This window comes from Lonchura striata, chromosome 2, assembly GCF_050655825.1.
Source record: "Lonchura striata isolate lonStrDom1 chromosome 2, ASM5065582v1, whole genome shotgun sequence".
Lineage (NCBI taxonomy): Eukaryota > Metazoa > Chordata > Aves > Passeriformes > Estrildidae > Lonchura > Lonchura striata.
The window spans coordinates 42,648,140-42,664,049 of NC_140704.1; the positions used below are offsets into that span (position 1 = coordinate 42,648,140).

Here is a 15,910-nt window from a genome sequence, read left to right on the forward strand (position 1 = left end):
CTGCTGCTTTATTATTGAACATGAAATTTATTTTTAAATATATATATTTGTTTTAGTGAAAGGACACTGATTCTTGCTTAGAAAGACAATGAGTCACTCTCTGACTAGTGTGCTCCCTGGAGATGTGGAAGAGGTAGTTTTTCCAAAAGCCAATGTCAGCTTTCATCTACAGAAGAGACATCAATTCCCCTTCAGATCATTCTGAATCTTCAGACTGAAATCTGTCTTTTGATTCTGGCCTGAATGTTCAGAGGCATTCATTAACCCAAGTAATTTCATAAATCTGCATGGTTTAGTGGATTTCAACATTTCTGAGAGCAGCACTTAACTAGGCTGCTCATTTTCAGGGCTGTAAGTAGCAATTTAGATTATCTTTACATAGCCAGAATTGAAAATTTTGCTATTGGTCATTTCACGCTTGAATACTTCACAGAATTTTCTTCCTATGTTGTCTGGAGACTTTAAATATCTTTAAAGCAGTCCAGTCCACTCCACAGTAAGAACTTTTGTCAACTCTGTGCTTCTTGCTGAAATGCAAACAGCTGGGTTTCCAATGCCAAGTTCAGTTACTGGAGTTCAGGTGTGTCTTCAGGTTTTGTTTCTGAGGGAGAAGCCTTGTTTCTTGGATGTGCAGTGGGAACAGCAGTGCTGTATCCAGCCTAACACCCATTCCCAGTTGAGAAGCGTGCAGCCCACATGGCATTGCAAACCTCTGCACCAAAGATGGTGCATGTAGGAGGTGGGCTCCAGTCACTACCTTACTTGCACTCACATCCCTTTTGTTCTACTCCTGCAGCTTGAACGGGAACCTGATAAGCCAAGAAGAGGCCAAAGCTTTTGAAAATGAAAAGCGGATCATTTGCTTTTGAATGGGGACTTTCCCATTTTGCTCCTACACTTGGACAGCAGAGTTTATAAAGGCATCAATCTACAGTGCTCGTGGCAGGAGAGAGATACACAATAAGCTGCCTTTTTATGAGCACACTGCACTCCCTCAGCTCCATCCCTTACTCTGCCTGTTATTTTTAATCCTTTTGGTGAGTGGGAAGTTGCCTGGGTAAATAATTAATATTTGTTTGATGCTTTGAAGATGAAATGCAAAGTGTTAACAGGCTAGATCCACTGGCAGGTGTATGCATTTTGTTAACTGAGTTTAGATCTATTCTGTACAGTGATGTAAATAATCTCTTAACTTATTTATATACGTAAATAAAGACACACAAGTATACATGTGCAAGAAAGGGTACAAGATCCAAAAACTCCACCAGCTCTGACTATTACCTGCCTCAGATCTGAAAATTAATATATACACAGCTTTACCAGAAACAGTATCTATAGTAGTTGCTTGGTGTGTGTGTGTGTTTTCAACATGAATTCCTTCTTCCTGCCTAGAAATTAGGTCCCTATTTCTCCAGGCAGCATCGTAGACATTGCTGTTTTTTGTTGTTGGGGTTTTTTGGATGGGTAGAAATGGATGCATCAGGCTCAAATGACTTTCAGTAATCTTTTTTTCCCATATCAAAGCCAATCTCTTTCACGCAACCAGAAGCCCTTAGTGCCATCACTATAAAACCATAGCATGGGCAGTAAACCACTTCTGCTTCAAATTTCCAGAGGGCTGCATAGAAACAGCTGCCTCCTGTTTCCACAGTGTTTGTTCTGGGGAGGGGGTCTGGAGAGAAATGTGAACAATTAATTAGTAGGCTGTTCATTGCCTTGGCTCCTGGCCTAGGCTCCATGCTGGTGGCACTACACCAATATCACGTTGCCCAGCATCAGTGGGGAGAAAGGATGATTGAAAATCAACTCATCAAGTAGAAATCCCTCTCCCAGCAACAGGCAAGGACACAGGAGGATTGAGATTGGCTTGGAAAGCTTTTAGTCTATGCTTGAATCAGTGGACAGAGCAAGGCAAGGAACAGTAGTAATAATAAGGACCAGCAGGAAAACATTATCCTCCCCAAAATGATTATTGTTCAGGGAGTGTAACTTTAGAGGCTTTAAAAAAAATCAGTTAGCAAAGGAGTGGGGTATTTGATTATTCTTTGTGGGAGCTTTATAAACTCAAACTCTACCTCACAGTGTAGGGGGTAGAGTTTGAGTTTATGAACCTAAAATGGTAAAGTGTGAACCATTTTCCATCCTTGTCCCATGCTACCATCATCCCCCCGCCAAACTTTGAGAAACAATTCTCCAGTTGCTGACTAACCCACAAAATCTTGGTAGGTTGGAATAAGAATCTCCAGTTAAAATGCCAAACCAATGAACCCTCACTTCCCCACCTTCCAAATCCTGCCCCATGAAGCAAAGAAAATGCTTGCTTTGTAGGTCAGAGCTGCTCCATTTCCTATGTGGTAGCAAACCTTTCCCAGCCCTCAATTTTGTCTACTCCCTTCAGCTCCCTAACACATTTTCAAATATCCACTGGGCTTCTCACAAAAACTGCATTTACAAAGGAAAAAAAGGGAAGAAAACCAACTTAGTTATTTTTCAATGGCTTTTCCTCTGTGCCTGTGGTATCAACACTGATTTTTCACAGGGAGACAGATGAGGTTTTTCAACCATGCCAGAGGGAACTCAGCTAACTTGAATGATTTCTGCACCTGAACCATTTGTTTACTGAAGTAAAAGGGCACACAGTTACAGATGAGCTGGATTTCAATTGCCAAAACATCTGCCAAAGCAAAGCTTTTAAAGACTTCTCAGTGACTTTAACAAATCAGAGATTCATGCACCTTGTCAAAGTGTGTTTTGCCAGCCAAGTCGGATGGAAGGGAGAAAATACTGGTACAAGGAAGGTCCTTCACCAGAGGTGTAATTTGCCTGTGTTTGAGGAAGTGTGCTCCTATTTTGCTCTGATCATAGAATTATTTGCTCATTTACCAGGTAGAAAATATGTTTAAGCCTACGGTTCCTGTCCTTGTTTCACTAATTGACTAAAATAGCTTCCCCCAAACTTTCCAGTGCAGTCACATATGCCCCTTTTTTGGGCTAGAGCAGCCTTTGGCATTGTTTGTAGTGACAAGCTCAGCCCTGCCCAGCCCTTTGCAAATTTTGTTCCATACCTGGCTGTTATGAAGTGGGAATCCAGGGAGTGTTTTCAGGGACAGCAGCATTTACAGGTCTGCAGCAGCTAAATGCAGCCTCAGGGTAAGTGGTGGCAGGATCAAGCCCATCTCCATGTAGGACAGAGTTTGGCACTGAACAAGATTACAGTGCCAGAGACAGAGCCAGTCACAGCCACTCCTTCCAGAGGTAATTTTGGGCAGCAAATGCTTGTTTGGACTGGGCTGAAGGTCTGAGCACAGGTCACTCTGGGTTTGACAAAACCAAGGGGTTTCACAGCATCCTACTCCTAGCTCACCCAAGCAGGAGGTCTGCTTCACAGAGCACATCACAGTTCCAGGAGTCATGCTGGGCAAACTGGTTGCTGCTCTGGGAACAGCCAGACATCCCTTGTTTATCTGCACAGCATTTCTGGCTGAAGCTCTTCCTAGTCTTACCAGCCTGTTTGTAAGGAGCATTGGAGCAACACTTCTGTAGCTTGCAGGGAGAGCCTTGTTTACTCAGAGACAACTGTAACTTTTTTCAGACTTGTTTGCAATTTGCTGAAGACTTCTCTGTACACTGTGTCATGTTTTTCCACTCGTCCACTGTGATAATAAACAGCTTTTTAAAGAACAAGCTGCCTGCAAGTGCTCGGGCTTTGCTGAAGCCCTGTCGAGCAGGGCTTGGCTGCCTCAGGATGGGACAGTGACACTCCAACTAATTCTGGCTGCAGACAGGAGAGGGGATCTGCCGCAGCTGGAGAAGGCCTTTCACAGCTGCCACTGCCCATGAGGGGCCCTTCCAGCAGCAGGTGCCAATCCAGTTAGGGGCGGTGAGGGAAAGCACAGAGGTGCCTCAGGGATGTGCTGCAGCCATGCTGCACCCCTGTAGTCCTCCTGCCACACTTGACTGCAGGAGCTCTTTGCATTTCCACCTTCTGCTGCTAGGGTCAAAGACTTGTTGGTTTAAGGTGTCACCACTTGTATTTGGCTGGTGCAAACTGTGTGTTTACTGGTGCCAGATGATGCTGCAGCCCTCAGGTAAGCCCTGCTGTGACACAGTGCAGTCCTGCTCCAGTCAAACACTGCCAGGTCCTCAGGAAAGGGTGTTTGTCTGAGCGTGGTGTGGCTTACTTGGTGTCACACGTGTCTCCAGGTGCCAGAGTGCAGTTTATGACTTGCAGGGTGGCACAAGGCCACGCAGCCTTTGCTCTTCAACCACAGCCAGTACAGGATCCCAATCTCACTGTTCAATGCCGAGGGAGTGGTACTGATGCCCAAAACAGAGCAAGACACCTGTTGCTGTTGACCTCGTTTCAGGGAGATGAGACACACTCTTTCCAGGAGCAAAAAAAGCTAAAGCTTTTTTTTTTTTACATCCCTTTATATAGAGTTTTATAAAACCTCCCATGTCTATCTCCTGTTGGTCAGTAACAAGCTGCTACCCCATGGTAATTGGTCAGTCTTGGACAAGATGTCTATGTGCAAGAAAGGGTTGTTTGTGAGATACTATTTTCATTATGAAAGCAGAGATGGTTTGGATTGTTGAAACAGGTGCAGGTAAATAGTCCTAATCTGTAGAATTCTTTTGCAGGGAAAGGTTGTTTTTCACTGTTACAGGCTTCTGTTTTAATGAAGAGATGTTAGTTTTCTCATGGCTATGTTGGGCCAAGTCAGGATCCAGACTGTGATGCTTTATACATGCCTACTGTTTGCCACCACAGACATCCATGCCTGCTTTTCTGTAGCTTCATTCTGCTCCCTTACCTTGTGTCAGCAGACAAAAAGAGAAGCCCACTGCAGAGCTGTACAAATGGCTGCAGTCAGGCTGTATCAGAGCCAGGTGAACAGCAGTGAGGGATGGGTTTGCCATGAGGAAGGAGAGGTCACTGGAGAAACCACTCAGTTTTCAACTGATGGAACGAGTAATCTCAGCACAAAAAGCTGCAGCTGTACACAAAGGCCTTAACGGCTGCTTTAGGAGGTAGAAACAACAGCAGGATTGTGCTAGGTGAAAATGGAGGCCAGGCTGGGAGCTGCCAGCTGCACTCAGGGACTCCAAATTTACTCACAGGAGGAGGTTTCTCCTTGCTTGTTGGAGGCTCTCAGTTGCTCTGTGTGATAGATCAGCCTTCTGAAAACACAGCAGAGCTACTAGGGCAAGTCCTTTGTCACTTGCCAAAGTGGGAAGGTGAGAGGATGCAGGGAGTGCCACAGGTGCTGTGGGAGTCCCTCTTCCATCCTGGGAAATTGCTGATCAAATCTCCTGTGAATCTCAACAGGGCTGAGGTCAGCCAGTATTCATTCTCCACTCCCAGAAGTAAATGAGAGCTGATGGCATGAGTTACAGACATTTGAAACAGCTGCCCTCAGGTACACAGGGGGATGTGAAAACAGGGGTGATGTTTCAGAGAAAACAGCAGCTTTAGCTTCAGGAGCATCAAGGCATGAGAGGTCACAGCAGGTGGGTTAAAGAATAAAAACTGGTCCTACTCAGCCAGGGCAGTCATTGCTTTATACTGGGAAAGCGGGAAATGTCCTGTGCCTTTTGCAGACAGGGAGTCTCTGGGTGATGCACTAGAAAGCAGCAGTTTTGGGCAGCGCTGGTGCCACCTCACCCACTCGAGGTCAGCACCTGCAGGGCTCAAGCAACCCTTTGGGGTGGCAGTACATAAATTTCTGCCACACACAGGGCCGGCAGGTGCTGCTGGCACCAGGGCTGCTGGCAGGCTGCCGATTGTGCAGTGCAGGTCTGAGAAAGGTGCCACGCTTGCCCATCCCGGCCTCCACGCAGGCAGCTGGCTCGGGGGCTGGCTGCTGGTGACACGGCTGAAGGGCCACTTCCATCACTGCAGCGCTGTGCCCGACGGCGAACCAGCCCTGGTGCAGAAGCGTCCCCCTCGCTCCTGTGGGGGGCAACCAGAGCTCCAGCTGCAGCAAAGCCCTTGCGAACACTGAATTACGCCCAGCCTCTCCCGTCCGGGGATTCCCCTCACACACACACACTGAAGGCAGCATCTCCATTAGCTGCTTGGAGCTCACAGACTGGAGCAAATGAAGCTGTCAAGCTTTCATGCTCTCATTACCTGCCAGACGCTTTAATCCTGAGTTTAGCAGATATTAATCCCGGCCCGGGTGACTTGTGAGGGGGAGAGCTGCTCCCTTGAGAAGCCGCCCGGGTCGGCAGGGGAGGCGGCGGGGAGAAGAGGCCGCTGCCAGCGGCGGGAGCAGCGCCGCTGCGCTCGCTGCCCTCCGCGACAGCGCCCGCGGGGCCCGGGGAGACGCCGGGCAGCTTCCCCTTCCTTCTGCTAAAGCCGCCTTAAAGAAACAACAAGGAGGGAAGGGAGGGGAAGGTTTTGTTAAAATGTAAACGCATGTTCAAACAAAGCAATCTGTAAACAGGAAGAAAGGAAAGTAGGGCAGACCGTGACTCCGAAGACAACGGGCCAAGTGCGGAGGCACAAGGCACCTGCCATTTCCAGCGGGCTCAGCTGAGGCCGCGTCCCTGCCTCAGATCTGCCTCCTCTGCGCTCTTGCCTTCACGAGGAGTGAGTCATCTTGCGTCAACTGATGGGCTTTATGCAATTATTTATTTATGTCAAACCCTCCTCCCTGCCACCATGCATCCCTGATCTCATTCCCCTTAGAAAACAGATGCTTTATTGCGTGAGGGCTGGAAAACTCCATCTCACTTGGCTTTTGCTGAGGCTCCTTGTTTCCCAGTGGCTGGCTGACAAGGAGACGGCAGGAATGAGCTGCGCAGCGCCTCACAGGCAGTGTGCTCTGGTTGTTTTGCTTTTTGGACACCAGCACCCCTCTCCCTACAGGGTGGGATGGAGCCGGGAGCCTCCTCTAGTGAACAGACATGCTGGGGGATGTTTGCAGACACCAGCAGGCTCCAGCCTGCTCCCCCCGCCCCCGGCACATTGCTCAGGTGTCGCAGCCTCAGAAGGAGAAAGAGACCTTACAGAACAGGGCACTCAAAAGCCAGGGGAGGAATTTCCCTGTTATTTCCTGCTACTGCAGGGGACTCTTCCCACCTTCCTGGTCTCTTTGCTGAAGGGTGTGTGGTGTTCCCCTCTTTCTGCTAAAAACAACACAGCATCCAGAAGTAGACATGGACCACTGGCTGTACCAAACAACAGCATGTGGTAGCAGGGCCAGACACACACATACATGTGTACAACATCACCATCTATTGCTGACAGTTCCCAGGAACACACTGGGGCCAGCACAGCTTCCCAGTTCACCCTACAGGACAAGCAGCTTGGGGCTGAGGTGGCACATCCCATGTCCCAGCCATAGGGAGGAAGGTAGGATGTGATACCAACAGATTCCACTAATTTAAATGTCACACATGAAATCCTGTACCTACTGAACTGGAATGCTTTCCAGCAGATTTTTCTGATGCAAGGCCAAACTCTGCTCTAACTAGTTATCAATTGCTTCCATAACACAGCTCAAGACTGAGGAGGAAAACACAGAAATGACCAGCAGTTAAGGAATTCAGGCTTTCCAGAAGGCGACTGGGAGGAGCAGCTGGGGAAGTGGGGAGGGGTGGTGGAAAGAAAGTTAGTCCAACAAATTACAGGAACATGTTCCTCAGTTATTGCATCCAATTGTTTCTGGGTGCAGACTTGAATAATTTATGCATTAGAACTATCATCTCCCACAGAAAGAATTGTGGTGGTCCAATTGTCACTGTGCTTCAGCAATGGGTTCAGATACTCCCAGCCCCACCAAAAGGCTTATCTGAAAAGTGGAGCAAGCAAGGATGGACGCACTGCTGTGGGGGAACCTGTGCCATAAATCAGTGCATTGCATTCCATCAGCAGGTATTACCAGCCTGCACAAGTTCCCCTGGCTGGGAGCAGCACCCAAGAAATATCTCCTGCCTGGAGAGTGAACTCCTTTCATTTTCCACCACATCCTCCACATAACCTTGGTGAAATCCATTTGGTTTTACTCACAGTACCCACAGCTCCACTCCCAACTGGTGTAGGGAGAGAGGTGTAAAATCACACTTTCCCCGCAGCAGACTTACCCCGTACACTATCCAAAACCACATGGCTCATCTGTGCTCCTGTCCTCGTCTCACTTTACATTCAGCACAAGGGCTACAGCTCCCCAGCTGCTGCCAGGCCAAGCAGGAAGGTTTGGAGAGGTAACAAAGCCAGCCAGGTCTCTCAGACGCACAGCTACCTGCTGCAGGTGACCTGATTGCAGAGCTGCAGCCACTGCCTCAGGAGAAAGTTTCCAGGCAGTATGCATCACAGTGCTCTGCCCTTGTCAGGATGCTCCACTGGAGAACAATTTAACACCCTCAATGGCTTTGGGCAGAAATTCCCTCCTCCAGCAACATGTCTCTGCAGGAGCCTGTTATAGCCTCCTTCCAGCTGTTTAGGGACAGAACAGAGTGCTGGTAACCATCCGGGACAAAGAAATTCATGCACTGCCCAGCCACAGGCATGCTGTCAGGGAATCAGTTTTAAAGAGGCAGCTATGAAATGTTTTGGGAGGAAGCTGAAGTGGTGTTTGGGTTTAAGGAAACTGAAGGAAAGAGCAGCTATTAAGTTACCTTGATCCTCTGAAGGAGGTTCCCAGACTCCACATGATGAGAAAGGACTGTTTGCTACCATCTTTGCCCCATATTCCTTTTTTTTTTCCTTTGGAAACCACCCATAAGTTTCCCTACCTCCAGAACTGGCAGCTCTAACTTATGCTAACCTTGAAGGTCATCATGTCTGCTGAAGATCTGCAGAGGATGCATTAACCACAGACATCTCATCTCCAACCTCTAGCCACCCCCACAAAAGAGCAGGTACCTCGTCTGCTGAGATCTCCCCTGGCCAGAGGGATACCAGCCTGTCACATCACTGCTTGTGGGACAGGTGAAGACTGAGAGGGACTCAGAGGCTGGCCCAGAGGGTTGCACTCCCACCTGCAGGACTGCAGACAGGTGAAATGCCACTGCTTTACTGGCTGTGACTCTAAACCATGCACTGCTTCCTCTGCTCCAGCTCAGACTACAGCACAGACATACAGAAGTTCTATCCCACAGCAATGCCTCTTTCACCAATACTTAAAAAAAACATCCCCTGGAAGTGTGAGGAAAACTGTGCTTCAAAAGATTTATTACATATATTTGTACATATTTTACATGAATGGAATGTTAAACATACAACCTAAAAATCAATAAAAAAATATTTTCATTCATGATTATGTACTGGCAAACCACTGAAAAGAGTACCTTAGAACAACTTAAGTCAACTTGCAATCAAAAAAAAAAAAAAAAAAAACAAAACAACAAAACAAACAAATATATTTTACATTTACATTAGATATTGCAAATTACATTCCGATTTCTGCTCCGGGTAATGAAGGAAGGTGTCTCGTCCATTACCACTGCATGTACAGGTGGCATTTCAGAAGCTAGCATGGACTTCCTTCTAAACTCACTGTGGGCAAGGTTAGTTCTGTAGGAAGAGGCATATGAAAAAAAAAGGAGTACACACTCTGCTCCCTACCAGCAGGTATCACCCAAAGGGTGGGAAGAGCCAGAATGAGATTTTGTAATCAAGGGATAAAGGTTAACACTGGATCACTCATTCAGTGCCACACTGCAGCTTTTAAAATTTGTTACAAGTAGTTTTTGCGTAGTTCACTAAAGCATCCCCTCTACAGCTAAGCCACCACCCTTCTTCTTTCAAAGTTATTGTGCTTTGGCAATATCAGCTAGGGGAGAAGTCTTCACTGTATGGTAACAAATATTCCAGCTTCATCTCAATATATACAGGAGTATAGAATCAAGCTTTGATGTCTCTTCCTCTTAGAATTTCACACCTTGAGAGCTTGTGACCAGTCGTGTTGAGAAGTGTTTACTATGACATATATCAGCATTAAAAGGGACAGATTTGAGGGAAAACGAGAGGAACAGGATTCAGCAACAGATTATGTTCTTGCAACGTCGGGTTACTTACTCTTGAAACTCTGCCAAAATCGAGCAAATCCTATTTATCGTTGCAAAATCTTTGCCAAAGCACACCCAAGGGCAAAAGTCTCTCAAACAAACACGCATAGATTAAAAGCTGCCAGAAAGATCAGTGAGTGGGCTGGCTGCCTTCTACTTCTTGTACACTGGCAATTTATTAGATCCAAGATAGAACCAAGTCCAGCCTTTTTTAGGTGCAGGATATTCCTATGGTGGTTTACCTGAGCAAGTCTTCAACAACTAATAATGTCCCACAGTGAGTTCATTTTATAGCTTATTCCATCATCAGCTCTGATGTACTAATTGAGACGTGACTTTACAGAACACAAGCAGCTTGGAAAGCCAGCCTATAACTGTGGAGTAAGATAACCAAATGTAATTTGAGAGTATGGACTGGGTTTGTTTTTTTTAATCCCCAAGAGGCTAAACCATCTCCAACTTGATTTTAGAAGCAGATTACTTATGTGGAGATACAGAAACATCAGATTTTTCATTCAGGAAACAAATCCTGGGCATAGTTCTGTTGTGACTTTCTCACACAGCGTGTTTTGAATGGCAAAAAGTTAGATGGTAGGAGCTGCATGAAAAGAACCACATTTGTATGGATTGTAGGAAACCCATAAGAAGACTTCTCTTACAACCTCTTACATCACTTCTGCTGATGCCAATGGAAAGCCTATTCATATGGGAATATAGCCTAACATATATCTTGTCTTCAGGTAGGCAGAGAAGAAATTGATACTAAAATGACTTTTAAGCTTGGAAGGGTGGAAAGTGAATCATCAAATATAGCGCTCATCAAAAAAAGAGATAATCCTCCACTAGCAAAGGCGAGCTGGAAGATCCCATAGTAGCACTCCTGCACTCCCAGGTGTGTGGTAGTCTCTCAGCAGGAAAATCTCAACTGCACAGCAGAATTAGTACCAAATTTGCACACTCTTTTTGAATACAGGAAAGTGACTAAAAGCCACAAGAAACTCAGAGAGATCACTGCCTGTCTCAAAACCAATGTCTTTTGCCACCATTTACAAAGAGAGAATAGTAAAATTCAAGTTCCAAGTTCCTGGCTTTTGGTGGAACACGGAAGAAATGGAGCAAGTTTCTAAAGCCCTCACACAGAAAAGGCAGCACACTAAAAGTGTTCTTAAGTACATCTCACATATTAGACATATCCCTCCAGAAACACCAAATCCACGTTTCTGAATAAAAACTATCTTTCCCATATTTGCTGAGATTTCAGTTTCCTGGGAGTCTGTTTGACTGTTTTACCAGCTCTCCAGCCTTTCAGCAGGGCTTAATTAAAAACCCAGTGCTCCTAAAATTAAGAAGTGGAATAAATGTATAAATCTTGAGATTCAGTCATAAATCCCCTTTACATCATAAGGGGGGGAGCAAGGAAAAACCAAGGTCACAAGTATCCACCCACATTTTCGTACATTGCCTACATGTTTTCCATTCCAAAACACCTCAGTACACTTACCCTTGATTATGACAGCTAACCTGACTACAAATAGTTTTGGTTTTGGCTTTATCCCTCCCAAAAATAAAATACTAATAATTTGTGGTGTGCTTTGTATTTTTGCTTTTACATCCCACTCAATTCATTGCTGAATGTACACACAAAGAAAATGAGCTACCTCCTTCCAAAGGGAAGCATTATTATAGATATACTGACTTGTTAGAGCCAGGACAAAGGGTGCCCTTTGCTGACAGCAGTCTTGACTACCTTGTTATTGTATGGGGTATGTTATATACAATCCAACTCACAGCCACCTCCACTATGAACTTTAAAACACGAGTTGCTACTGAAGAGACATGTTACAAATTCAGAAAAATCACACATTTCAAGACAGTGTCAAATCTACTCTTCCCCTGCTGGCAAACAGCATGTTTATGGCAGACCTGAGTATGGGAATTATTTCACACCCTTACATACTTAGGGAAGATATAGGCCAGATGACAGAAAATACTCTGACACAGCACAGAATTGGCAATCTCAAGATATTTACAGGCAAAGAAGCATATCGCACCAAAATTGAAGTTATTGCTCCTTGTGGACAAGTGTGGTGTTCCTTGTTTGAGACACAGGACTTGTTTGGTGTTTATTTTTCCCTTCTGAAGCACAATGAGTCAACACCCTTGTGAAGACATTTTCAAAATGAAGGTGTTGTCTGTGACTAGAGCTGTGCCTACAGCATGATCATCACCAGCTGATGGTGACAGAAAGCTTACCTAGGTGAGTTTCCACTGGTATTTTCAAGCCCAAGCATCACTCTCATGCTTTCAGGGTCATTCTGGGCTTGGTCCATGTTACAGGTTTCAATACAAGAAAACCTCCTACAGTCTTTCAGAAGAAATTTATGGATACCAAGAACATCAAACTAAAGGTGACCTTGTATCAGTTCCTCAAATAATCCAAGGAATTGCTGCTCTACTGTGCTGATGGAAGCAGTGATGGACTCTTGCCTGCAAAAGCATCACCAGTGCAATGGCTAGTGACCTGCTTTTCCAACACTGCTCCTAAACATGGGACAATAGTCCTAACTGCTGGGTCTTTAAATCAGCTACTTCCATTGGAACACAGAAAATGAAGGGTTTTGAGGAAACTGTATGTGAACTAGAAATATGAACTACCAAATCTGAGCTCAAGTTGTACACAGATTTATGTTTCTTGTATTCACATACTTAACCCTCAAGCCAAAGACTATCTATGACCTCAGAGCACAGGACATCAAAACAATGACCTACCCACTTTACATGACTACAGGTGAGTTTCTGCAGGCATTAAGCCAACAGTAAACATTAAATCAATGCAAATGGAAAAGTTTTACTTTCAGAAGATATCAGGAGTTTAAAACATTGGGAAAATGGGCCTGCAGGCAACACCATTATTTGAGTATCACAGCTGCTGTAATTCCTCATCCCCTCCCTCCCTCCCCCAAGATAATACAAGGCAATACAAATATTCTCATTGAAAAAGGACTCTGTACAGGGAATGACTGTACATTTGATGTGACTACAGAATTGAATGTTTGACAAAATGATTCTGCTCCCACTGAAAAAGAGAACTCAACAGGGCCCCATAGCTTACAGGTTCAGCTGAAACCAGTGATGCAAGCCCAAAAGTATAGAAACTGCACTGGCAATTACAACAATTATCTAGTTTGGACTCCTTTAGATTTGCAGCATAACAAAGGCATTTTACAGAGCAACATTCATGAGAAAATGTTATCCAGGGAAGAACTGCTCTTCAAGCAAATTTGGAGAGTTTAGGAGCATGAACTGCACTTCTTCTCCAGAGAGCAGCAGTTCCTCCTATTCTTTGCCCTTTTTGATATAAATCACAGCAGCAACAGAGAGAAATGTGTACTTAAACAAAACAAACAAAAAAAAATCCAACCAGAAGTATTTATGTACAAGAAAAAAGTCTGAAGTGTTGTGCAACTTATTTTAACTATTGAAACTCACTAAGAATACTGTTGCTAATAAATATTCATAAACTCTTCCCTGTGTTGTGAAATTCAGAAACTACTGCAATTAATTATCAATATAAAAATTATGCTTCTAAACCCTGATATCTCTTCCAGTTCATTGCCTTTTTTTAAAAAAAAATATTTAATTTAACTGTGATAATTTGTGGGAACTAATACATAGCCACAGTTTTACTCAGTGTACCCACCCAGAGACATCCTGTGTTTTGTGGAGCTCTGGTATACCAATATAATACAGTAAAATAACACTAAATTAAACAAATGTAGATGAATTTAAAAAGAAAGAAAGAAAAAACCCGAACTAAACAAAAACCCACACTGTCAAATGCTGGTCTCCACACAAAGACACCAAGGGTTTAGATGCAATGTACTACAGATCCTGCGACCAAAAAAAAAACATTCAAACAAGGAAACATGAACTTGCACATGTCCGAAAAATAAACATAAATCCCACCTCAATGTTATCTTGCCCATGTCTATAAAAACCTCTCCCTGTGCCCACACTTGCAGTTATTCATTTACACCTCAGCAGGCAGCCTGGAGATGAGAGTAGTACAATAAAATAATTACCTGAAACATCTTTAAAAAAATACCCGTTAAACAAATTACCTTAACTGGCAGCACTTAAAATTGGTAATTCTTTTCTTTTTCCTATTTTAAAAAAAGTTGCATAGCTGTAAGATTTTGCTTTGCTGCATTTCTTTCTGTCCTTTTGACGCATGAGCAGTAAAAGAGATGTTTTAGTTACTTAAATAGCAATACAATGTGCAGATTTCGACAATCTCTATAGCTTGATCAATATAAATTAGTTACCTGTCTTGGTTTTATTCTTTGGACTGCATTGTGACAAAGGTTTAGTTACAAAACTTTGAAATACAGTATTCCTACACAGAGCGGGTTATGTTTTCTGTTCTTGAAAAAAGTGAAGAACGTAAAACAGGGTGTGAATTCAGTGAATTAAGGTCACACTGTTAGATTTTATTTAGTTTGCCATTTACTGTTCTTCAGCCAATGAGAAGGTGAAAACGTTCCCACTCCAATCTGGGGCCGTCCCCCTGAAAGGGTCTCAGATAGCACGTATTGAATGTCTCCACTTCCACTGGAGGCAGTAGGAAACATGTCCAATAACTTGCTTCTTCACAGAACCAGAAGTTAGGCTGAAATTTGGAACTTTGGCCTTCGATACAAAACAGTGTCAGTAATGTCTCTGGGGAGTCGATTGTTACAGGATGTGCAGCATTTTCAAAATCCCTGTGTGTCCTTTGCATGAGTGTTTGGTTTACTGAGCACTACTGTCAAGTAACGGTGTCTGCAATGCTTTCTCCATGTCACTGTCCATCTTTGCCTTTTTCAGCCACAAAGAACTAAGTCTCAAGCCAGGCACGCTGTGTTCAGCAAGGGAACCTTACATCTCCTATGTTTTCTGATCAGTGGAAGCAGCTGTTGGAAAAGCAGAGGACAAAATACCATTACTTCAGTACAGAAACCATTCAAACAGCATGAGCACAACCACTGAGTTTTCCTTCCCCTTTTTTCTAAGCCCCCAGTTATCACATCCCTGCTGTGGAAAAAGCAAATAGAATTTAACATGAGGCTGGACAGCCATGAGCATGTACAGAGACAGAGGTGTTCATGAACAGCATGCAGCCTTCTGCCACAACCAGAGACTCAGGGCAATACAGGAAATGTGTTTATTAATTTTGGCTAACACTGCCCTGAGATTAAAACAATTATCTTAGTAGCAGGATATCTTCCTTAAGGTTTTCTTTGCTACCCCTAAAGCACATACACATGAAGCAACATGAAACAAATGCACAAATAAATGCTAGTCATGAATACTTCAGATTTTTTTTAAATTCCCTCAGAACAAAACCAAACTCCGCTACCAGACAGAATTTCAGATATCTCTATTTCTCTAAGAATTATGATTGTTGGTGTGCTTTGCAATGCTTAGGGGCAATTGTTTAATGTAAGACAAAGTTTCTGAGTTAGTTAACAAAATAATAAAACTATCCTTTAAACTTTTAACACAGATTGCAGATCTGTAATCATTAACACAAAACATAAACTGGAAAAATGTGAACTTCTATGAGATAAGATGGATAAAAACACATCAACATTTCTTATTTATTTATATGCTTTAAACTTCTGGAATGCATTAACATTAAGGTAGTTTTGAAAATACCTAGCTTCAACCTTTTCATATGATTCCAAAAGCCTTGTCAGAAATACATGCCAGTACTCACAGAACAATCCGAAATTACACAATTGTATTATTTTAATTTTGTTTCATTTCTATGGAAAAATACTCTTAGAAAGTTAATGCTAAAGGTTTCTTGACACTGACTTACCACTTTCCAGTACTAAAACTGGAAAGGCCA

The 15,910-nt window shown here is 43.9% G+C and overlaps 2 protein-coding genes across 12 annotated transcripts in view; one reads left to right on the forward strand and one right to left on the reverse strand.

Moving 5' to 3' along the window:
- NOD1 (nucleotide binding oligomerization domain containing 1) overlaps positions 1-14,971 on the forward strand; it is a 39,406-nt gene extending 24,435 nt beyond the window's left edge. For 10 of the 11 annotated variants that reach the window (XR_014952152.1, XM_085569552.1, XM_085569576.1 and 7 more), the window contains one exon: positions 797-14,971. Coding sequence is in view for 9 of the 11 variants with exons in the window: in XM_085569552.1 (XP_085425678.1) it covers positions 797-869 (73 nt within the window). In the remaining 2 variants the exon portion in view is untranslated. The remainder of the gene's footprint in view (positions 1-796) is intronic. The other variant, XR_014952102.1, reaches the window with a different exon arrangement.
- Positions 9,165-15,910, reverse strand: part of ZNRF2 (zinc and ring finger 2) — a 58,366-nt gene continuing 51,620 nt past the window's right edge. Inside the window, exon 5 of the mRNA XM_021548797.3 lies at positions 9,165-14,969. The gene's annotated coding sequence lies outside the window, so the exon portion shown is untranslated. The remainder of the gene's footprint in view (positions 14,970-15,910) is intronic.